The 25610-nt window shown below is 43.5% G+C and overlaps 1 protein-coding gene across 1 annotated transcript in view; it reads left to right on the forward strand.

Annotated features, from left to right (window-relative positions):
• LOC117870324 overlaps positions 1-25610 on the forward strand; it is a 132926-nt gene that overhangs the window by 81323 nt on the left and 25993 nt on the right. The window contains exons 21-23 of the mRNA XM_034757424.1: positions 17181-17201; positions 18997-19017; positions 19948-20013. Of these exons, the coding sequence (XP_034613315.1) occupies positions 17181-17201; positions 18997-19017; positions 19948-20013 (108 nt within the window). The remainder of the gene's footprint in view (positions 1-17180; positions 17202-18996; positions 19018-19947; positions 20014-25610) is intronic.

Below are 25610 nucleotides of genomic sequence, written 5' to 3' on the forward strand. Positions count from 1 at the left end.
GGATTGTTTTGTTTTTTTTAACTGTGCATTAGGAATTATTTGGGGGCAGTTCTCTGGCCTGTGTTCTAGCAGTGATCAGACTAGATGATCAAAATGGTCTCTCTTGGCCTTGAAATCAATGAAAAAATTGTCATATTGCAAGTGAATGAGGTTAATTTTGCTTGAAGGAAACAATGGAGAAGCTGACTGACAGCAGCAGAGAGAACACAATGCTGGTCAAATTTACTGATAGCAAAAGTACTGGATCCAAAAGTTTTTCAACATGAACTTCACAGAAGGTGGCTAATTTATGATGTTCAAGATGTTTAAAATACAATTGGCGAATTTTAATATCCACTAGCAGTGACTTCTACGGGTTGATTTTGTGTTGTGTGAAAAGTACTTCCGTTTGTTTGTTTGTTTGTTTTATACCTATTAATTTAATCAAGTAAATTCTAGTTCTTGTGTTTGCGAATGGGTAAATAATAGTTCCCTTTTCCCTTCCTCCACAATATTCATAATTTCATAGATGTCTCTCATATTCCCCCTTTATCATCTCTTTTCCAAGCTGAATGATCCTAGTCTTTTAAATCTCTTAAATGGGAGCTGTTCCATACCCTTAATCCTTTCTGTTGCCCTTCTCTATACTTTTCCCAGTTCTAACATACATTTTTTTTGATGGGGGTGCCCAGAACTGCACACAGTATTCAAAGTGTGGGCTTACCATAGCTTTATATTGTGGCATTATGTTATTTTCTGTCTTATTAGCTATCTCTTTCCTGATGGTTCCTAACATTCTGTTAGTGTTTTTGACTGCTGATGCACATCAAGCGGATGTTTCTGAGAACTCTCTACACTTTTCAGAATTTTACCTGAGTTACATCTGAATAAGATTTAGGGATTTGGCCAAGTATGAATTGAGGATGCTCAGTACTTCACAGAAGCAGGCAGTGACACACAAAGCTATTGACATAAGATACCTACCTAATCTAACTCTTTTGTTATTGCAAAATCATTTTTGCACATCTTTTTCTCCTCGTCTCTTCTTTCTCTGTGGTATGTCTGGGAAAGATAGAATTGCTCTGGAATGAGTGTGGTTGACCATTTCATGGTTCATCTGGGAGCCCTCAAGAGAGATCTTGCTGTAAGGTAGACAAGTGTATTCTTTCACATCTTCTTTACAGACCAAAAACCTCCTTATAATTCAGCTTATTTGAGTTTGTTTGCTTCTCCTCCTCTAGGAAAGAAAGAAGAGCATTCTGAAGAATGTAATATTTCCTATATACCCGTTAAACCATGAGCAAGGGGTACATTTCACCCAGCCACAAAGATACAATATTATGTGCTGCAAAACTTTGGTTAATATACTCACAAACTGCCTTGATGGCCTGGGTGTTGAAAGACACAGGACCTCGCCTCTGTTTCCAATGTCTCACCTCTTGCAGAGGTGTGCAGAGAACACTAATGGGAAGAGCTGTCAAAGCTAACTTGGAGTTGACTTATCTAACTTAAACTTAAAATTAAAACCTAATAAACCAAACTAAGAACAAAAGTTTAGGGAAACCAAGCTTAGTCTAGTCCCCTTGGAACTTCAAGTTTGAAAACAAAATAAGTACGGCCTACTCATAGTTAATAGCCATCGTGGATGAATAGCATTGATAGTTCGTTAAAGATGAAGAGAAGATAGCGAGATGGGTCACCTCTTTTATAGGGTACAAGTGCTGGAAATCCTTCCTCTTATGCCCAAATTTCATTACTCACCCACAAAAATGTTAGGGTACGCTTCCCCATAGGCTAGTATGAATGTACGTATTGATGACATGTATGTATGCACATATGTTCCCTTGTGGTGTACCTGTTAAGTCTGTGGGCACAACTTTGAAAAATCCCTATGGCATTCTTCATTCTCTAGGTAAAAGGTCTTAGACATAGGCATGGGTACTTATCTATTTAGGTAACAAGATATAGGTTAACTTTACTTTCTGGTCAAAAAGGTCTTAACATAGATATGCTAACTTTGCCTTAGCTTAACATACAGCTTTTTGGCCTGTAGGTCTCTGGCATTACTTTTAAACTTATTTTAATCTAAATCTATAAACCTATTACAATACATCAAATACTTAAACTTATAAGAAAAGGTATATCTATGCAAGCAGCAGATTACTCTTTTAGGCCACATGCTACCCTTTGACAGGATGGTTTGCACCAATGAACCCCATCACATAAATAGGATTTTGTATTTGTGTGGACAGTTTCAATGCCAGTTTCATACCTGGGTAGATTTTGGTATGTATCTGGAGTGGACACCATTTATCCTGTGACAAGATGGCTGATGTTGGTATGGTTGGTTCTGTGTTTTTCTTGTCAGGGGGCTAAGATGCCACCCCTTGCCCCTACTCTTGGGGCACTGAGGGCCCCGTTAGTGGCCCAGGAATGTAGTAAAGGAGGGAAGTGGGGGAGGGGTCTGGGTTTGCGCCTCACTCTGAGCCCCAGCCCCTTTCAACCCCTGTGGGTTCTTACACTCTTCCCCCTTGGGTAGGGTACCTTTGGTCCTTAGATGCTGGGGAAGGGAGTCTCCCTCCCCTGCTAGGGCAGGGTCTCCCCTACTTCGATTCTCTGGTTTTTCAAAACAAACCTCCAAGCTCCAGTCCTCTCTCCTTCCTCCTCTCCCCTGACTGCCTGAAGCAGGGGTTTTTATTAGGTTCCTGACAGGGCCTTAATTGACTACAGGTATTCCAATTAACCTGTAGCCACCCTCCCTAGTCTACAGGGAACCACACCTTAATTATCCTAGGGCTTATATATTTCTCCTCTACCACTCTCCCACTGCTCCCTGACCCTCTTATATCAGATATTCCACACACACACACACAACACCATGGGGTCGGGTTCAATGGGACGAGAGACAGTGTTGTCATGACAGGCCGTCCGCATTGCTGTGTTGACTTCCGGGCCTATGCTGTATGCAGAAGTGAAAAGTTTGTAGGGATAGGAACCATCTAGTCACTCGTGCATTCCTCTCCTTGTTTGTGTGCATCCATTGGAGTGGGGTATGGTCTGTCACAAGGGTGAACCGCCACCCAATCAGGTAGTACCGTAGAATCTCCATGGCCCATTTTACCACTAGGCATTCATTTTCTACTACGGCGTACCATTGCTCCCTGGGCAGGAGCTTTTGGCTGAGGTAAAGGATCGGGTGATCCTCATCCCCCACCATCTATGAAAGGATGACTCCAAGTCCTACCACTGAGGCGTCTGTTTGTAGGATGAATTCCTTTTTGAAATCTGGGGCTATGAACACTGGATGGCTGCAAAGTGTCATCCTTAGGTCTGAGAAAGCTTCTTCTGCTGCCTCGGTCCACTTAACTATCTCCGGGCCCCGAGATCTTATCAGGTCCATCAGAGGCGCTGCCCATGTGGCAAAGTGAGGGATGAACCGGCAATAGTACCCCACTCTCCCTAAGAATGCTCTGACTTGCTTCTTGTGGATTGAGCAGGGCCATTTCTGTACTGCCTCCACTTTGTTTCATTGGGGCTTCACCAGGCCCCTTCCGACTACATACCTGAGGTATCTGGCCTTGGCTAGCCCTATTACACATTTTGACGGGTTAGCGGTGAGGCCAGCCTTTCTAAGAGCATATAGTACCGCTTCCACTTTCCCCAGGTGCGTCTCCCAGTCAGGGCTATGGATTACCATATCATCTAAATAGGCGGCAGCTTACTTGGTATGGGGTCGAAGTAATCTGTCCATCAATTGTTGGAAAGTTGCGGGAGCTCCATGGAGCCCAAATGGGAGGACGGTATTTTGGAAGAGGCCATCGGGTGTAGAGAAAGCGTTTTTTTCCTTGGCTTCCTCAGCCAACGGAATGGGAAGAGACTCTCTAGGAAGGAGTATGGCAGAAAGGGATCTAGGGGTTATAGTGGACCACAAGCTAAATATGAGTCAACAGTGTGATGCTGTTGCAAAAAAAGCAAACATGATTCTGGGATGCATTAACAGGTGTGTTGTGAGCAAGACACGAGAAGTCATTCTTCCGTTCTACTCTGCGCTGGTTAGGCCTCAACTGGAGTATTGTGTCCAGTTCTGGGCACCACATTTCAAGAAAGATGTGGAGAAATTGGAGAGGGTCCAGAGAAGAGCAACAAGAATGATTAAAGGTCTTGAGAACATGACCTATGAAGGAAGGCTGGAAGAATTGGGTTTGTTTAGTTTGGAAAAGGGAAGACTGAGAGGGGACATGCTAGCAGTTTTCAGGTATCTAAAAGGGTGTCATAAGGAGGAAGGAGAAAACTTGTTCACCTTAGCCTCTAAGGATAGAACAAGAAGCAATGGGCTTAAACTGCAGCAAGGGAGGTTTAGGTTGGACATTAGGAAAAAGTTCCTAACTGTCAGGGTGGTTAAACACTGGAATAAATTGCCTAGGGAGGTTGTGGAATCTCCATCTCTGGAGATATTTAAGAGTAGGTTAGATAAATGTCTATCAGGGATGGTCTAGACAGTAGTTGGTCCTGCCATGAGGGCAGGGGACTGGACTCGATGACCTCTCGAGGTCCCTTCCAGACCTAGAATCTATGAATCTTCCAGTAGCCTTTTGTCAAGTCCAAGGTGATTAAGTATCGGGCCACGCCTAACTGATTCACCAGCTCATCAACACATGGTATCGTGTAGGCATCGAATTGGGATACTTCGTTTAACTTCTGGAAGTCATTACAAAACCTCAGGGTGCCATCTGGCTTGCGGACCAAGACAGTAGGGCTCAACCACTGACTGTGGGATTCCTCAATTACCCCAAGTTCCAGCATCTTCCTTACTTCTGCCCTAATTTCTTCTCTTTTTGCCTCTGGTATGCGATATGGTTTTATCATCACCCTTGCTCCGGGACAGGTGACGATGTGGTGTTGGATCATCTGTGGAGAACACGTCTTGGTTCCACTGGATCATTTTGACGACCTTTGTTGGTTGTTCTGGGGCTAATTCGGGGGATATCTTTACCTGCCCTTGTGGGCCATCAGCCTGGAGTGGAGCCAGCAGGACAGCCAGGCACGTCTCCCGATCGTGCCAAGGTTTCAGTAAGTTGACATGGTAGATCTTCTCTGGCCCTTCACCTTATAATTCACCTCCCCAACGGCCTCCATGATCTCATAGGGTCCGTGCCAACTGTCCAAGAGCTTGCTTTCTGTTGTTGGTACCAGCACCCGTTCTCCTGGTTGAAATTTCCGTGCTTTTGACTGACAGTTATAGTAGGTTCGTTGGGCCTCTTTGCTTTCTCCAAATGCTCTCATACTATGGGGGTCACTTGGGCTATTCATTCTCTCATCTGGGTCATGTATGCAATGACGTTCTTCTCCAGGTTGGGTTGTTCCTCCCATTCCTCCTTTGCAATGTCTAATATGCCACGTGGGTGCCGTCCATACAGTAGCTCGAAAGGGAAGCATCCTGTAGATGCTGGGGGAACTTCCCGTATTGCAAACATCAGGTATGGTAGGAGGGTATCCCAGTCTTTTCCGTCTTGGGCCACCACCTTTCGGATCATGCTCTTGAGAGAGTGGTTAAATCATTCGACCAGACAATCTGTTTGGGAATGATAGACTGAGGTGGTCCACAAGACTTGGATGCGGAGCAGGGTACATAAGTCTTTTATTACTCTAGACATGAAGGGAGGCCCTTGGTCTGTCAGGATCACCTTAGGGATGCCTACCCTAGCACAAACCTGCACCAGTTCTTTTGCGATCGCCTTGGACATGGGGTTTCTTAGAGGAATGGCTTCGGGGTACCATGTAGCGTAGTCCAGGATGACAAGTATGCTTCGGTGGCCCTGGGCCATTCTTTCTAGGGGGCCCACTAGATCCATTGCTATCCTTTCAAAAGGGACTTCAATTATAGGCAAGGGTAGCAACGGGGCCCTTAACTCAGTTCGGGGGCTATGTGGCTGGCACTCTGGACAAGAGGTGCAATAGCGCTGGTCTTCTGCCCGTACCCCTGGCCAGTAGAACCTTCTTAGGACTCTATCCCGGGTCTTGTCTGCTCCTAAATGTCCCCCAAACAGATAACTGTGAGCTAACTCTAATACGGCCCTTGTGTGCTTCCATGGCACCAAGAGCTGTTCTACTACTTTCCCCCGTATTGGCACTACCCGGTACAACAGATCCTGCTTGATTATATAGTATGGCCCTGGGCCTTTGGTTTTCCCTTCTACTGGCACGCCATTTACCTCTACTACCTCCTCCCTCACATTCACATACAATGGGTCATCAGCTTGGTCCTTCCCAAAACACTCGCGTGCGGGACCAATCTGACCTGATTCTATTGGATTGGGCTCCCCTCCTTCTCTTGGGCTGCTTCCACCCATGCTGTGAGCCGTCTCTGGGTCTCCACTGGTCCATATTACCTTGCGGTTTCCCCGACGGGGCCTCCTCCCAACCAAAGCAGCTGTCTGGTTTGCCACCAAAATCCTGGTTCCTAATCTTTTATCTGCCCTCCTTTCCCATCTAGATTTCCGGGACTTCCCAGGGGGTGAAAATAACTCTAGAAAAAACCCAGCAAAAATTGTGGTAGGGCCATCCATGGGTGCCTCAAACCCTGCTCGGGGCTTACTTCCCTGCCCTAACTCAATGAGGGGGAGTAGGCTCTCGAACCCAGGAAAGTCCCTTCCAATTAACACCAGGTAGTGGAACTTGGGGACCATCCCTGCAGTCATCTTGGTAGTGTTTCCCTGTATCTCAATCCATATTGGGATTGTGTGGTAGAAATTTACTGTGCTGTGGACACACGTCACTCTGGTGCTCTTGGCCCGGCTCAGTTGGTCTAGCACCACTAACTTCCCTGAGACCATTGTGACAGCACTCCCAGAGTCCACCAAAACTATGGTCTGGATGCCATTCTTCTTCACCGGCCTGGTGTACTCACGTGGGGCCGTTGCGACCCCCACCAGGCTGATTAAGCCACATTAGTCCCCGGGATCCCCCATGGGCTCCTCCCTGTTGGGGTACTGGGCTGCTATATGCCCCAACTCCTCACACTCATAACAGTGATATCTTATCCCGGAGATTGCCCTCTGTCTTGGGCCCTCTGCAACGCTCCCCCAACCCTCTCCCCTGGACGCCCAGGTCCCTTTGGGGCCTCAGGCCACTCCTTGGTGCCTGTTCTTCCAGCTATGGCTTTCCTGGAGTTCTCGATGATCCAGGGCCTCGGGGTCAGGACTGGCTTCCTGAAATGCCATGTTTCACTTACCAGTTCGAATAGTTCACGGGCTGCCAGTTGTCTCTCTACAAGGATGACTAGTTCGTCATAGGTGGTGGGGTCATTCTGGCCTACCCAGGCTCAGGGGCCTGAGGGTAATCCCCTCGTATAGCGGTCCAGCACCAGGAGCGCCATCATTTTCTCCGAGCTGTCAGCCTCCAGGCATAACCACTTCTGGGCTAGGTCGTCAACAATTGTGATCGCGGTGTCTTCTCTTCGCAGTACTGCCATTCATGAAACCTCTGGACTCACAAGGCTGTCATTACCCCTGCCATGGCCAGGATCTCCGCCTTCAGTCAGGGGTAATCTGCCGCCTCCTTTGCTGTCATATTATAGTAGGCCTTCTGGGCCTTCCCACACAAAAATGGAGCAAGGATGCCCGACCACTGGTCTTGGGGCCAGGCCTCCTGCAGGGCTGTCTTCTTGAAGGCCAGGAGGTACACCTCCACATCATCCTTCCGGGTCATTTTCTGCAGACAGTGGCTGGCCGTATGGTCCGCATCCCATCATACCCGCGGCTCAGCTCCATAAGGGCCTTCACCTGCTTCACTAGTTCCTACAGCATGGCCCGATCTTTGGTGGCCTGGGTCATCAGCAGGTGATTGGTCTCTTGCTGCAGCTGCATGACCTCCTGTTGGACAGCTGCCTGGACCCACGTAGCCTCCTGCTGGGTGGAAGTGGCTTGCACCAGTGCTTTGACCACGTCCTCCATCTTGGGGCAGGGTGGTCATGACCCACCCTGGATTATGTTCACGCACAGAAAACTCACCCCTCACACCACATGTGACAAGATGGCCTATGTTAGTATGGTGGGTCCTGCGCTTTTCTTAGTGGGGAGGCTAAGATGTCACCCCTTGCCCCTGCTCTTGGGGCACTGAGGGCCTTGCTAGTAACCCAGGAAGGTGGTAAAGGAGGGAAATGGGGGAGGGGTCTCAGTTTGCTCCTCACTCTGAGCCCCAGCCCCTCTAAACCCCTGCGGGTTCTTACTCTCTTCCCCCTTGGATGGGGTACCTTCGGTCCTTAGATGCTGGGGAAGGGAGTCTCCCTCCCCTGCTGGGGCAGGGTCTCCCCTACTTTGGATCTCTGTTTTTTCAAAACACACCTCCAAGCTCCAGGCCTCTCTCCTTCCTCCTCTCCCCTGACTGCCTGAATCAGAGGGTTTTATTAGGTTCCTAGCAGGGCCTTAATTGACTACAGGTGCTCCTATTAACCTGTAGCTATCCTCCCCTAGTCTACAGGGAATCACGCCTTAATTAGCCTAGGGCTTATATATTTCCCCTCTTTCACTCTCCCTGCTCCCTGGCCCTCCTGTATCACAATACATATTCATGTTCCCCAACACGTGGTGCCTGTCTAGATGTCTGTCAAGGTTTTGGCTTGGATTTGTTGGATTTATATTGAAGGCAACCTAAAATAAGGAAATTAATTCCAACTGCAATTCCTTCGATAATCACCCATTCTTTTAGTCCAAAATTTTCCCCGGGAGTTGTTTCAGGCTCATTCCCCTCATTCATTAATTGGGTAATAACATGTTGGGCTTTGTTCATATCATTAGTAATTTGTATTAGGTGGGTCTCCTTATGGATCCATAATGATTTTAACTGTAACCCTAGTGGGAGAATGTAGGCAAGAAAGGTGGGTGTGCTTTGGATAGTTAAATCCTGATAGTCTGGGTCGGACTGAATAATGATGATGTTCTCAAAAGTGGGAATAGGGGAAATAGCTTGATTTCGTATCAAAGTGGGTTGCTCTGGAGTAAAACCAAAATTTGGTTCTGTGACAGGACACTACAAGGGACCATATTGGTACCGCTTTTGGTTGATAACCGTGCAAAATTGGTTACTTCCAGCATAGATCACCTCTTCCTTGGAGTCTTCCACTTGGTCAGCCTCACCAGGCATGACGATGATGAATTCTGTATTTTCTCTCCCTGTAGTCCACACAAAACAGTGTCCGTTTCAAACATGTTACACCTACAGATATACTGAGGCCCTTTCTCAGAACAACAGGCCATCAGTGGCACTTTCCAAGTCTGAGTTTGAATATGATAGACCACCAGGGGAGGTGCATTAATGCGTTCCCTAGAGATGTCGTCTTCGAGGTGACCTATAGAATGGACAGCAACCAATTGCCTGTACACATCCCTGTCTGGGTCAAACACTGGTAATGAGACTGTGAATGAGACATACAAGAATCATGCCATCATACAATCTTTCGAAAGAGAACAACTGTCTTGGTTGCGGTGAGGTGTCACAGATCCCATCTCTCTCATAGCACCCACTGACAAATGCTGGCATGACTCCAAACAAGTGGATTGTTCCTTTTCCAGCTCTTGAAAACACTTGGGGCAGTACTAATTTAACAATTGCTCATCTTTAATTAACTCAGGAACTCTTCCGAACCTTAAGCATCGTAATGCATCAGTGATTGTACTTAAAACATATTCCCCATATGCAGAGCATATAATCTCTTTTCCTACATGTTAATCCCTGAGCTGATCATTGTTTAAAGAGATTAACTGATTAATTTTTCATTGAGTCTCATTAAACAGTTGGGTTATGTCATGCATATTATAAACAGTAAATTGCTCTTCCTGCGCCAATCCCTTTATTCCCTGTAACATTGGATTGACCACTTGGCTTGCGAATTTTCCAAATATCTGCTCAGTTCCAAACCGACATTCCTGAATCAAATAGTCCTGTTAGGGATCCAATACCTCCAAGGAGATTCAAGCTACCCTTCCTTCTCGGAGTATGTGGCTTATGGATTTCATTATCCATTCCCAACAGAGCACTGTCTCACACTCGTTGTTGATAGGGTACAATTCTATCCACAAGTTGTACTGAGAAAAAGGAAGCCACTTTGGTATGCTGACAATAGCTAAATTCTTCTAAATACCAATTAGACAAATTTAGTACTACAGGAATATGCATAAACTGAACCGGATTATTCACTTCCCCTATTATGGGCATTGTGATGAGACCACTAGCAGGTCCTAGGTTTAACATTGGACAATTTACATCATTTGGTATTGAATTATCATAATCATAGTCAATGGTTGGATCCCGAACCTTAAGTTCAAATGTCATATTCTGTATATATCTTTTGCTTCCTGATTTGGTTTGAAAGGTAGCTATAATGAGTACCTCATATCATCCTTCATCCTCATATTCAAGTTTATATAAGGTTAAACTTCGCCCATTATCAAATTATTACAACTGGCTTTGTTTCTCCAAGTTCCATAAGGTATTCCATGTTTCAGGGAAGTTGAATTCATTGTTGAGGAGGTATAGATATTACATCCTCCCCAGTTTGAATTCTCATCTAAAGGCCAAATCTTTTTCCAGCCACTAGATGGCACTGAAATTATTCCCACCAATTGATATTTAAAGGTGACATCTTCAACTCTAATTCCCTTAACCTGTTGGATAAGATAGTAGATAAGTTCTAGGTTGAGTATAATAGTCCGTTCCTTTTTTGTTGGGATGTTCTGTTGCTTGTGCTCAGGCAATTGAGCACGACTGGGTCCTCTGGTTTCCTGGGATTGTAACAGTTCAGTCCCAAATTCAGGATTTTGGCTCAGTCCTACCCTTAGAGAAACAATAAGGGTGTAAAGCAACAGAGGGTCCTGTGGCACCTTTGAGACTAACAGAAGTACTGAGAGCATACGCTTTCGTGGGTAAGAACCTCACTTCTTCAGATGCAAGCCTTGCATCTGAAGGAATATGCATGACTTGCAGATGCATGACTTGCATCTGAAGAAGTGAGGTTCTTACCCACGAAAGCTTATGCTCCCAGTACTTCTGTTAGTCTCAAAGGTGCCACAGGACCCTCTGTTGCTTTTTACAGATTCAGACTAACACGGCTACCCCTCTAATAAGGGTGTAGTAAGTCAGAAATATTAATGTCAATGTCATGGTTTCAAGTATCAGAGGGGTAGTTGTGTTAGTCTGTAAAAAACAACAAAGAGTCCTGTGGCACCTTATAGACTAACAGATGTATTGGAGCATAAGCTTTTGTGGGTGAATACATGAATGACATGTGTCTGATTAAGTGGGTATTCACCCACGAAAGCTTATGCTCCAATACATCTGTTAGTCTATAAGGTGCCACAGGACTCTTTGCCAATTTCATGGTTGTAATCTGCTAGGCTCAGGTTGTCGCAATTTCGTCAGATGCTGTTCACTTAAGTCCTGAGGAGGAAGTTGCTCCTGCGACCGGAACGATCGATACAGCTTTAAATGATTAACACGGTAGATTTTGTCTTTATTATGCTTGCCTCCTGTTATTCTAATCTTATATACTGCTGAACTGAGTTTATCAATGATTCGGTGATGTCCAATCCATCGGTTACACAACCCATGCTCTAGTGATTTATACAATAACAGGATTACTTGGTCTCCAACGTCCCAAGTATTCTCTCTGTTTTTTATCAAAGTAAGTCTTTCCTTATGTCTGGATTTTCCCAATTTGGCAGCTACCTGCAAGTGGATCTGATTTAAATGTTTTTGTAGATTCTGCAAGTAGGTATCCATTTTTATTCCCTCTAATTGAGTGCCACTGGTGTGCCAAATTAAATGTTCTGGTAATCGCATTGTTCGGCCTCTCATCACTTCAAAGTGTGTTTTATCAGTAGATGCAGCCGGTGTCGCTCTCAATGCCATTAAAATTAGAGGCATTAGAGTGTCCCAGTTACGTCCATTGGCAGCAATAAGTTTCCTCAACATCATAGAACCTTAGAATATCAGGGTTGGAAGGGACCTCAGGAGGTATCTAGTCCAACCCCCTGCTCAAAGCAGGACCAATCCCCAACTAAATCATCCCAGCCACAGGTTTGTCAAGCCTGACCTTAAAAATCTCTAATGAAGGAGATTCCACCACCTCCCTAGGTAACCCATTCCAGTGCTTCACCACCCTCCTAGTGAAATAGTTTTTCCTAATATCCAATCTAAACCTCCCCCACTGCAACTTGAGACCATTACTCCTTGTTCTGTCATCTGCTACCACAGAGAACAGTCTAGAGCCATCCTCTTTGGAGCCTCCTTTCATGTAGTTGAAAGCAGCTATCAAATCCTCCCTCATTCTTCTCTTCTGCAGACTAAACAATCCCAGTTCCATGAGCCTCTCCTCATAAGTCATGAGCTCCAGCCCCCTAATCATTTTTGTTGCCCTCTGCTGGACTCTTTTCAATTTTTCCACATACTTATTGTAGTGTGGGGCCCAAAATTGGACACAGTACTCCAGATGAGGCCTCACCAATGTTGAATAGAGGGGAATGATCATGTCCCTCAATCTGCTGGCAATGCCCCTACATATACAGCCCAAAATGCTGTTAGTATTCTTGACAAAAAGAGCACGCTGTTGACTCATATCTAGCTTCTCATCCACTGTAACCCCTTGGTCCTTTTCTGCAGGACTGCTGCATAGCCATTCAGTCTCTAGTCTGTAGCAATGTCACATTATTGACTTGAACTGGGACCATATAGAACATGGTTGCAACCAAAGTACTGTAGTGGCACCAAATCTTGTATAAAGGGGGTCAAAAGAGTTGTCTACAACAAGATTATGGTCTGCTGGTTATGATTATGCTGTCTATATGTGTGTATCAATTTTGTAGTTGAAGTTATGAATATTGGCTCTATACTGTCTGCATTTCAAAATTATGCTATGCTTCTGGGAGACATCCCAGACAAATTGGTGTTAGCTCTGCCTAGCCTGCTTGATGGCCCATTAAGGACCATCAGCTATACAATTGATCCACTGAGAGAAGGCAGATACGCCTTGTGAATCAGCAAAGTATGCAGGGACTGGCCCATGTGACTCCAGACTCCATTTTGCTGTAAAGTAATGTAAAATTCTAAATCAAACCACAATACAAAACCCGGAAATAGTGGGACTGCTGCCAAGCTGCAGTCAAAGGAAATTAGGTTTCTGTTTTCTTAAGAGAGAGTGGGTTAGACACACAATCTATAACTCTCTGTAACTTTTAACCAGTTACTTATGCCTCAGGTGAGATTTCTAGGGGTTTAAGAATGCCTGGAATGCCTGAAAATTCCTGTCACACACTCCTTGAGTCTCCTGCTTGGCTTGCCAGTCTGTAGCCTAATCTAGAGTGTGTTCATAATATTGATTTAATTTATCAATTTTATTTTATTTTAATTAAGTATAATTAAATAATAATGTTAATAATTATTATTAATATGAATTCGTTTGGGTTTTAGACTCACCAATCTGTTTGATCAGAATATAAAAGTTCTTGTCCTGATCAGGTTCCACAGAATTTACAAAGGACCCTCGGGGGTATGACAGGAAGCTCACACTGAGGCAGATATAGTCATGAAGACTTTATTAAATCAATGAAATAGTAAGTAAATGGTAAAATAGTCACAGTTACAAAGTTACAATTGTATTACTGTTATTCAAGAGATACATATGATAATACAATATTATGTGCTGCAAAATTTTGGTTAATATTCTCACAAACCTGTTGTTGAAAGACACAGGACCTCGCCTCTGGCAGTTCCGGTTTCTCACCTCTTGCAGAGGTGTGCAGAGGAAACTAATGCGAAGAGCTGTCAAAGCTAACTTAGAGTTTACTTATCTATCTTACTTACTTATCTATCTTAAAATTAAAATTAAAGCCTAATAAACCAAACTAAGAACAAAAGTTTAGGGAAACCAAACTTAGTCTAGTCCCCTTGGAACTTCAAGTTTGAAAAGAAAATAAGTACAGCCTACTCATAGTTAATAGCCATCGTGGATGGATAGCATTGATAGTTAGTTGAAGATGAAGATAAGATAGCGAGATGGGTTACCTCTTTTATAGGGCACAAGTGCTGGAAATCCTTCCTCTTATGCCCAAATTTCATTACTCACCCACAGAAATGTTAGGATATGCCTACCCCATAGGCTAGTATGTATGTGCGTATTGATGACATGTACATACTCACATAAATTCCCTTGTGGTGTGCCTGTTAAGTCTGTGGGTACAATTTTGAAAAAAACCCTATAGCATTTTTCATTGTCTTTTGGTATAGATAAAAGATCTTAGACATAGGTTTGGGAACTTATCTATTTAGGTAACAAGATGTAGGTAAACTTTACTTTGTGGGTAAAAAGGTCTTAATATAGATATGCTAACTTTGCCTTACTTAACATACAGCTTTTTGTGCCTGTAGGTCTCTTGCATTACAGCTAAACTTATTTTAATCTAAATCTATAAACCTATTACAATACATCGAATACTTAAACTTATAAATATATATATATATGCAAGCAAGCAGATTAAATCTTTTGGCTACATACTCCTCTAGGAAAGAAAGAAGAGCATTCTGAAGAATGTAAGGTTTCCTATATACCCATTAATCCATCAGCAAGGGGCACATTTCATCCAGTCACAAAGATAGAGCACACATGAAAATATGATTCGTTATTCCATGTGCAAAGAGCCACTATACTGGAGTATGAAGCTTTAAATCTCTTTTGCTCTTCCAACAGCAGTTACCAGGATAAGGGTATGATTGCTTCCATTGATTTCAGTGGGAATTAGATTGGTCTGCCTGCCTTTCTTTCAGTGTTATGAACATTGAGAGCTAGATTAGGTAAGAGGAGTGTATTTCCACATATTTCTAGTGAATACAGTCATTCACTGATCTTAAAACTATTGTACATCACAGCTTATATGGCAGTCACCTTTCTGGAGAAAGAGGATATGGACTTTCTATTATAAAACTCTACTATTATCAATTCCTCATAATTTAGTGAAATAAACACAGTTGGAGTAGCAAGTGCTCCGTCACTGCCTTTCCTCAAATGCAATGATTTTGTTTTTCTTCTGGAAAGTTTAAACAAAAGTATGAATAATGGGTGTTTCTTCATTTTGCTAGGGCCCCCAGCTCCCTTAAAAGGGAGGGCTACCTCTGTCTGATTGCAGCCTGGGTTCAGAATCAAACATGTCAGTGGCTGCAGGGGAATTCCCCATCCCCTGCTGTCCCTGACTCCCTGCCAATTTTGCTGTGCCTCACAGGAGTCAGAGGCTCCTTCAGCCCTCCCTGCTTCAGAGACAGCTCTACGAGGGAAATGCCAACATTGTATTTCATGAAGCGCCTCCCTCCCCCCGCCTTGTGGCTTAAGCCTCCTCCCTGCTGCTTGCTGATCAGAGTGGCTTATCTTCCCTCCTGGCACGCATTGGGTCCTGGGATCTTTATTTCAGTGCCTGGTGCCTCCACCCAAGGAGACTCCTGTCTGTGCTTGGGACACAGGGGTGCTGACTCTTGGGAAAATGACTAATGCTACTTATCTATTTACAAGAAATATAACCCAGCACATGAAAAACACAATACACTAATACAGTAGAGGATCTGCTATTAAAAACCTCCAAACTATTTGCCAACAGGGTTGATGAATCCCTCTAGTCCCTAAAAGATTTAAAATCAACATTGAGATCACTCAGAATTTATACACAGCAAAGAAAAAAAGACCGGGTAGATATCACCCTACCCCAAGCTCTTGACCCCTGACTTTCCTTCTAGCTCAATGACACTATGACCTGAAATGGATATAACAGAGACCTCCTTCTAAACGTAAACAGCCCCCACTACAATCATCTACATCTCACACACCTACCTCAAAACTGCAGTTTTGAGAACTTGGTTGAGTCCCCAAGACACCTCCAACTAGATCATGTGCTGACACCATCAGAAACTATCCATCAGTTTGCTGTCCATCTAACCACATTCTCCCCAAAAATGGCAGAATATCACCTCAGATAAGTGGGCATTGGAATTATGAGCTACGGATACCAGATTCCATATCTATCCCTCCTACATATCCCACCACACGTCCCTCTTCAGGGACCTTTCTCACAAACACCTTTTTGTTTCCCTGGTCTGGCTCTCTGGTCTGGCCTCTTAGGCTACGTCTACACTATGTGGGGGATCGATTTCAGATATGCAAATTCAGCTACGGGAATAGCGTAGCTGAATTAGAAGTATCTGATCCGACTTACCCTGCTGTGAGGACGGCGGCAAATCGACCGCCGCAGCTCCCCCGTCGATGGTGCTTACTCCTACCTCAGCTGGTGGAGTACGTGTGTCGATTCGAGGATCGATTATTGCGTCCCGACGAGACGCGATAAATCGATCCCCGAGAGATCGATTTCTACCCGCTGATCCGGGCGGGTAGTGAACATAAGCCCTTAGGGAGGTCCCAGCTGGCTCTAGGTAGCTGCCCCTGGGTTGGTTTTCTTCCTCTTGATTGCTGGTCTCTGCAGGGCTGGCACTCCCCAGTCACACACTAAAGCCCACAATAGTTCAAAGTCCCGATTTTGGTGGGGAGTGGAGTTAAGACTCTTCCAGCTGTGGTGCTCTTCTCCCAGCTCCAAGTTCAAACAGAGCAAAAGTGAAACCATGGACACTTCAATCACTTATAGGGTTAGTTGGTAGTTGAGATTTGGCTTTGAGAATGTCAGTGATCCTTCAGTGCTGGGCTTAGGCACCTAAAGAGGCACTGAGATGGCTACGTTCTTCTGTGAATCTAGTGTCAAGTGACTGATTCAAAATCCACTGAAGTGAATGGAAAGTCTCCCATTGACATCAGTGAATTTGGATCTGACCATAAGACTGCACTGATTTTATATCACTGTCACATGTATGAGGGAGAGGTTTCCTGTGTCTTCCTTGAGGCCTCTCTTTTCTGGGACAGAATCACATGTGCAAACCATTGTGCCTTTTTCATAAGACAAAACCAAGGGTGAAATGTGAACTTTACAATCAGTCATTTGAGGGTGTATCAGATTGTGCTCTTGCCAGAGAATTATAATTATGTAATCAAGGGCCCAGTTCTTCTCCCAGTGAAATCAATAAAAATATATACATGAGAAGGAGCGGGATTAGGCTCCTCATCAGATCATATATTCATTATGAAACTAATGAAAACTCTTTGTGGTGCTTTTTTTTCCCAGATCAACTGTGGGAAGACAAATGTAAGTTTTCTCTGATTGCTTCAGTTTGAAGGGGGAAGAGCCTGGCATTTCCCCAGTGAGGGATGTGTGGTAGGCAGGGTCCCTCCCAGTGATGTTTCCTTGGTATCCGGAGAGTTCTCACCTCACAAAGCAGAGAGTAAGGCAGCCACAGAACCCAAGGTTGATGGGAAATGAAGCCTTTTATTCATGACTCTTTGGCTGTTTATACAAGGACGCTCATTTCCAGAGCAGTTTCCTGACCTCCCTCATCACAATCCCCACTGGAGGAGGTCTTCTCTGGGCAGTGTGGTTCTGTAACTCACTCCCCTTCACCAGTACACGTCTGGGCCTATCACACAGAAATGTTAAATAGTGGAAATAGGTGCAATGTCTTGAATGAAAACTCTTCAGCAAAGAACTTTCACATGCTATTCAGTCTATGAGGCTTCTCATATGGCTATGCCCCCGTATACACGATTAGAATGGAGATTCGAGCCCAATCTTTTTTGAACAATTTTGGCAAGAACATTCATAGTCACTATTAAATAGAAATAAGCTCAATAGGACACAATCCAACTCTCCTAATCTGGGTATCAACTATTAAAAGTGTCATGGTATTATTTATGTAATGAATTATTTTCCATTTTCAGTTTCAATGTGTAGTCCTTTTCATACGTCTTTCATACAATATTTGTTTTCTGGAGAGTTACCTTCCTTGAGGATACTAAACAGCATGGAGGTGTTCATTTAAAAATGTCAGACTAGAAAAGCAAATCTCGTCAGATCTACCAAATATTCAGAGATGCTCTTGAGACACCTCCACCTAGACCATGTGCTGACAACATCAGAAACTATCCATCAGTTTGCTGTCCATCTGACCCCATTCTACCCAACAGGGCAGAATATCACCTCAGATAAGTGGGCATTAGAATTCATCAGCTATGGATACCCGATTCCATATCTATCCCTGCTACCTATTCCTCCACACGTCCCTCTTCACGGACCTTTCTCACAAATACCTTTTAGGTCTTCTCCTGGCTCCCTGGTCTGGAGTCGTAGGGAGGTCCCAGCTGGCTCTAGGTAGCTACCCCTGGGTTGGTTTTCTTCCCCTTGATTGCTGGTCTCTGCAGGGCTGGCACTCCCCAGTCACACACTAAAGCCCACAATAGTTCAAAGTCCTGATTTTGGTGGGGAGTGAAGTTAAGACTCTTCCAGCTGTGGTGCTCCTCTCCCAGCTCCAAGCTCAAACAGAGCAAAAGTGAAACCATGGGCACTTCAGTCACTTGCAGGGATAGTTGATAGTTGAGATTTGCTTTGAGAATGTCACTGATGCTTCAATGCTGAACTTAGGCACCTAAAGAGGCACTGAGTTGGCTATGTTCTTCTGTGAATATGGTGTCAAGTGACTGATTCAAAATCCACTGAAGTGAATGGAAAATCTCCCATTGTCTTCAGTGAATTTGGATCTGGACCTAGGCCTGCACTGATTTTATATCACTGTCACATGTATGAGGGAGAGGTTTCCTGTATCTTCCTTGAGGCCTCTCTTTTCTGGGAAATAATCACATGTGCAAACCCTTGTGCCTTTTTCATAGGACAAAACCCAGGGCAAAATGTGAACTTTACAATCACGCATTTGAGGGTGTATCAGATTGTGCTCTTGCCAGAGAATTATAATTATGTAATCAAGGGCCCAATTCTTCTCCCAGTGAAATCAATACAAATATTTACATGAGAAGGAGCGGGATTAGGCTCCTCATCAGATCATATATTCATTATGACTCTAATGAAAACTCTTTGTGTTTTTTCTTCCCAGATCAACTGTGGGAGGACAAATGTAAGTTTTCTTTGATAGCTGCAGTTTGAAGGGGGAAGAGCCTGGCATTTCCCCAGTGAGGGATGTATGGTAGACAGGGTCACTCCCAGAGACATTTCCTTGGTATCCGGAGAGTTCTCACCTCACAAAGCAGAGAGTAAGGCATCCATAGAGCCCAAGTTTGATGGGAAATGAGGCCTTTTACTCATGAGTCTTGGGCTTTTTATACAAGGATGCTCATTTCCAGAGCAGTTTCCTGACCTCCCTCGTCACCATCCCCACTGGAGGTCTTCTCTGGGCAGTGTGGTTCTGTAACTCACTCCCCTTCCCCAGTACACGTCTGAGCCTATCACGCAGAAATATTCAATAGTGGAAATAGGTGCAATGTCTTGAATGAAAACTCTTCAGCAAAGAGCATTCACGTGCTATTCAGTCTATGAGGCTTCTCATATGGCCTTCCCCCCCTGTATACATGATTAGAATGGAGATTAGAGCCCAATCTTTTTTGAACAATTTTGGCAAGAACATTCATAGTCACTATTAAATAGAAAAAAGTTTAATAGGACACAATCCAACTCTTCTAATCTGGGCATCAACTATTAAAAGTGTCATGAAATTATTTACATAATGAATTATGTTCCATTTTCAGTTTCAACGTGTAGTCTTTTTCATATGTCATACACTCTTACTGAGCACTTAAAATAACAAAAGACTCCTAATGGAGCGTATTTCACTCTGTCTTTGAATAGTGGGGAGGAATAAGTAAAATCAGACTGGGGACCCTTAGGTAGAGTCCACACATCCTGGCAAAGACATCTGTTCATTTCCCATCATTGTTCATGCCCCATCAAAAGTCCAACATTGTTTAGGTCCAAAACTGCAACACTTAGAAATGCCTCCCATGTTTCAGGCCACATGGTGGTGATAATAACATGTTCTATCTTTCCATAGGTGCCTTAATCTGTTTGTTGCTGTCTAGTGATGTGACCGTCATCCTAATTCTTGAAAAATTCAAAAGTAAGTTAACTTAATTTTCTTTTGTTTAATTTTCATAAGGTGCACATTTTTAATAGTGAGGGTTATTAACCATCCCAACAATTTATCAAGGGTTGTGGTGGTGTCTCCAATCTTGGCGATTTCTTAATCAAGATTGGATTGTTGTTGTTTTTTAACTGTGCTCTGGGAATTATTTTGGGGCAGTTCTCTGGCCTGTGTTCCAGAGGTGATCAGACTAGATGATCACACTGGTCCCTTTTGGCCTTGGAATTAATGAAAAAACTGTCATATTGCAATTAAATGAGGTTAATTTTGCTTGAAAGAAACAATGGAGAAGCTTACTGACAGCAGCAGAGAGTACACAATGCTGGTCAAATTTACTGATAGCAAAAGTACTGGATCCAAATGTTTTTCCACATGAACCTCACTGAAGGTGGTTAATTTATGATGATCAAGATGTTTAAAATACAATTAGCGAATTTTAATATCCCCTAGCAATGAGTTCCACGGGTGGACTGTGTATTGTGTGAAAAGTACTTCCTTGTGCTTGTTTGTTTGTTTGTTTGTTTGTTTCAAATCTATTAATTTAATCAAATAACCCCTAGTTCTTGTGTTATGCAAATCGGAAATAATAGTTTCCTTTTCCCTTTTCCTTTTTCTCTTCCTCCACAGCATTCATAGATCTCTGTCATATTCCCCCTTTGTCATCTCTTTTCCAAGCTGAACAGTCCTACTCTTTTAAATCTCTTCTTGTATGGGAGTTGTTACATATCCTTAATCATTTTTGTTGCCCTTCTGTATACTTTTCCCAATTCTAACATACATTTTTTTTAGATGGGGTGTCCAGAACTGCACACAGTATTTAAGGTGTACCATGGATTCATATAGTGGCATTCTGTTATTTTCTCTGTTATTATCTATCTCTTTCCTAGTGGTTCCTAACATTCTGTTAGCGTTTTTGACTGCTGATGCACATTGAGCGGATGTTTTCCGAGAACTATCTACACTTTTGAGAATTTTACCCGAGTTACACCTGAATAAGACTTATGGATTTGGCCAAATATGAATGGATGATGCTCAGTACTTCACAGAAGCAGGCAGTGACTCACAAAGCTATTAACATAAGCTACCTACCTAATCTAACTCTTTCTTTTTTGCAAAAATATTTTGTGCACATCTTTTTCTTCTCATCTCTTCTTTCTCTGTGGTGTGGCTGGGAAAGCTAGAGTTGCTCTGGAACAAGAGAGATCTGAGGCCTTCTTGCCTGCTTCAGAGGTAGCTACTTGGTCTTTTCACAGCCGCTAGGTGCTTCATCTGCTGCTCTCACGAGTTCATGAAGTGTGGTTGACCATTTCATGGTTCATCTGGGAGCCCTCAAGAGAGATCTTGCTGTAAGGTAGACAAGTGTATTCTTTCACATCTTGTTTAGATATCAAAAACCTCCTTAAAATTGAGCTTCTTTGAGTTTGTTTCCTTCTCCTCCTCTAGGAAAAAAAGAGCATCCTGAAGAATGTAAAGTTTTCTATATACCCATTAATCCATCAAGAAGGGGCACTTTTCACCCAGTCACAAAGATATAATATTATGTTCTGGAAAACTTTGGTTAATATACTCACAACCTGCCTTGATAACCTGATGTTGAAAGACACAGGACCTCGCGTCTGGCAGTTCCGGTTTCTCACCTCTTGCAGAGGTGTGCAGAGAACACTAATGCGAAGAGCTGTCAAAGCTACCTTGGACTTTACTTATCTAACTTAAACTTAAAATTAGAACCTAATAAACCAAACTGAGAACAAAAGTTTAGGGAAACCAAGCTTAGTCTAGTCCCCTTGGAACTTCAAGTTTGAAAAGAAAATAAGTACGGTCTACTCATAGTTACTAGCCATCATGGATCGATAGCATTGATAGTTAGTTGAAGATGAAGATAAGATAGCGAGGTGGGTCACCCCTTCTATAGGGTTAAAGTGCTGGAAATCCTTCCTCTTATGCCCAAATTTCATTCCTCATCCACAGAAATGTTATGGTACACTTACCCCATAGGCTAGTATGTATGTGCGAATTGATGACATGCATGTATGCACATATGTTCCCTTGTGGTGTATCTGTTAAGTCTGTGGGCACAACTTTGAAAAACCCCTATGGCATTCTTCATTCTCTAGGTAAAAGACATAGGCGTGGGTACTTATCTATTTAGGTAACAAGATATAGGTAAACTTTACATTCTGGGTAAAAAGGTCTTAATATAGATATGCTAACTTTGCTTTAACTTAACATACTGGTTTTTGGCCTGTAGGTCTCTCGCATTACAGTTCAACTTATTTAATCTAAATCTATAAACCTATTACAATACATCAAATACTTAAACTTATAAGAAAAGATCTATCTATGCAAGCACGCAGATTAATCCTTTAGGCTACTTCCGCCTCTAGGAAAGAAAGAAGAGCATTCTGAAGAATGTAATATTTCCTATATGACTAATGCTGCTTATCTATTTATAAGAAATATAACCCAGCACATGAACAACATAATACATGAATACAAGTCCCAACGAATGAAAGGCCACACTCAAAAATAACAGTATAACACAGGTGTTGTGGAAAATCGACCACACATTGAGTTTGGATGAGATCAGCCTGAGGCTCCTTTATTGATGGAAGCGCAGGGGTGTAACAGCTCCCAGTAGCTGCCCCCCGATTTCAGGAACACACAAGCTTTTTAAAGCTTAAAACCACAGACAAATTACACATAATTCCATATTAATTACCTTATTTGGAATGCATTGCAAAATTAATACAGTTCAAAAGCAAAAGGAACAATCACCCTTCTTATTATTCACGGTCTGGTTCGTTTGTAGTTTGACTTTTCTAACAGTGGTATTGCAGTTATATATTTCCTAAGCTTGGACTATTACAAATGGTTCTGTTTGGAGATTTTCCACTGTGAATCCATTTACCCCTTGACACATAGAAGCAACTTTCCATCACTCTTTCATCACTCTGTCCCCTTCCTTCTGCTCCTTATACTCAGAGACAAGCTGAACCAAAGTTCAACACAGCCTAGAAACAAGCTTATCCAAAGTTTAGGCCTAAAAGCCTTGCCAAAGTTGTAAGTCCACCATATTTTCCGTCACACAGGGAACTTTACTGGGGACAGAGAACAAGGCTCTAGGGAAGCAAAATAATAACAGCCATACTGTGTCAGACCAATAATCCATCCAGCCCAGTATCCTGTCTTCTGACAGTGGCCAGTCCCTGATGCATCAGAGAGAATGAACAGAACAGGGCAATTTATGTAATGATCCGTTCCCTGTCATCCAGTCCGAGCTTCTGATAGTCAGAGGCTTAGGGACACCCAGAGCACTGGCTTGCATCCCTGAACATCTTGATTAATAACCAATGAAGGAGCTATCCTCCATGAACCCTATTATATTTTTGTCCTTCACAAAATCCTTTGGCAACATTTTGCCCCTTCTATACCCCTTCTCCGAAGGCCCCACCCCTGCCCCACATCTTCCTACTCCCACTCCACTTCTCCCTGCCCCATTGTGCCCCCTCTCCCAAGAGCTCCCAGCCCTCTTTCTGCATCCTCCTTCCCCTGCTCCTCCCACCCAGCACCTCCTGCCATCTGCAGAAGAGCTGATCAGTGGTGGACAGGAGGCGCTGGAGTGGAAGGGGAGGAGCTGATTGACAGGGCCTGCCAGTGAGTGCTGAGCACCCACTCCTTTTTTCCAGGGGTGCTCCAGTCCTGGAGCACAGATGAAGTTGGTGCCATGGAGGCTGCTGAGAGGAAATAATTGTTCATTAATCCAATTTTCAGAAAAAAAGACAAATAGGAAATATATCTGTCATTTTGCAAACAATGGCAGGATAGCAAGAATGAGTTTGCTTTGATTTCTGAGGTGATCGCACAGAATCGGGTTTTATCAGGAAAAGATTTAGCAGCCAGCTCTAGATTGCACCCAGCAAATCATGATAAGACATAAACATCTCTGTGAGGTTTCATACAGTGCCCTGAGGGGGAACTCTTGATATTGAAAAGCCAGAGCATCTCCTTGGATGCTCAGCAGTCTTGTGCCTTTCTGCCAGAAGAGTTTCCTGGATGCCCCCTGCCCCTGGTAGCAGGGTGTTGAGGGTGTTCTCCCCCTGCATTCCTGGGATCTCCAGGAAAAGCTGTTAACCCCTTTATATACAATCCCACCTACTGTTCCCAAGGGTGATATCATTCAAGAACCCACTCACCATTCTTGTCCCATGACTGGGCCAGTTAGACACACATTGTCTGTGATCTGAACAGGTGCAATTTCTTTCTCAGCATAGCTGTACCCTCTTCCTTGAACCTCACAAAAACCCTTTGCTAGGAATGGGTTAGGTAGGCAATGGGCCAGAGGGCATGGGGATAATCTTAAATAGGACTATGAAGGTTATATTAGCTCTGTCTTTGGCTCTGCCATTGGAATAATATGTCCAGTTCTGGTGTCCCCAATTGAAGAAGGAAGTTGATTAATAGGCGAGCATTCAGAGAAGAACTAGGGAAACGATTAAAAGATTAGAAAACATATTTTGGAGTGATAGACTCCAGGAGCTCAATCTATTTTGCTACACAAAGAAAAGTGGTGACTTGATCACACTCTATAATTAAGTACACGAGGAAAAAATATTTGACATTAAACTAAATTTTTGCCCACTATACCCTCCCTTTTCCAATTGAACCAACCAATCCATCTTCCCTCATTCTTCCCTAAACTTCATGGGAGCAAACAGGACTAAATAGTATATGCTCTGGACATCAGACATGCACTAGCGTTCTACCTTGAGAGAACCAAGATCTGCAGATAGTCACCAAGACTTTTTATTTCAACTTTGGAATGATCTAAAGGTTTCACCATTTTCAAGTAGTGACTGTGTAAATGGATTTCTGGATGCATCCACCTTTGCTACAACAGGAGGATATACAACTCCCACCAGGGATATCAACTGACTCCACCAGATCATTATCAATCTCAGTAGCCTTTCACTTATCAATCAAAGACATATGTAAAGTAGCCACCTGGGCATCTGCAAACACGTTTACAAAACACATTGGTAGGACTGAAGAAGTGAGGTTTTTTACCCACAAAAGCTTATTCCCAAATAAATCTGTTAGTCTTTAAGGTGCCACCAGACTCCTTGTTGTTTTTGTATTGTTGTGAACTACTCAAACAACTCCAAAGCCCCTTCCGTCTTCTGCGGGACACTGCTTTACAATCACCTGAAGTGGAGCACCCACAGGGACACTCCTCGAAGAAGAAGAGAAGGTTACTCACTCTATGTAGTAACTGAGACTGTTCAAGAAGGAGACTCAGTGGGTGCCCCACTACCCACCCTTCTCCCTTTTACTTCTGAGTTCTGTTTATGAACCAGGTAGTAGAAAAGGAACTGGGGGAGGGGGTTGATTATGTGGCAATAGAGAGGCACTGACAAAGGCATGAGACAGAGATATTGGCAGTCTGGTTAGTCAGAGGAAGAGACCTAGACATGCCCCATTTTGTCTGCATCCAGATTTCCTAAGCCTAAAGCAGGACCTTTCGAGGAACATGAGGAGAGACTCGAGGAGGAAACTGCACCTGCAACCAACTTCTC

This window comes from Trachemys scripta, unplaced genomic scaffold (genome assembly GCF_013100865.1).
Source record: "Trachemys scripta elegans isolate TJP31775 unplaced genomic scaffold, CAS_Tse_1.0 scaffold_26, whole genome shotgun sequence".
Lineage (NCBI taxonomy): Eukaryota > Metazoa > Chordata > Testudines > Emydidae > Trachemys > Trachemys scripta.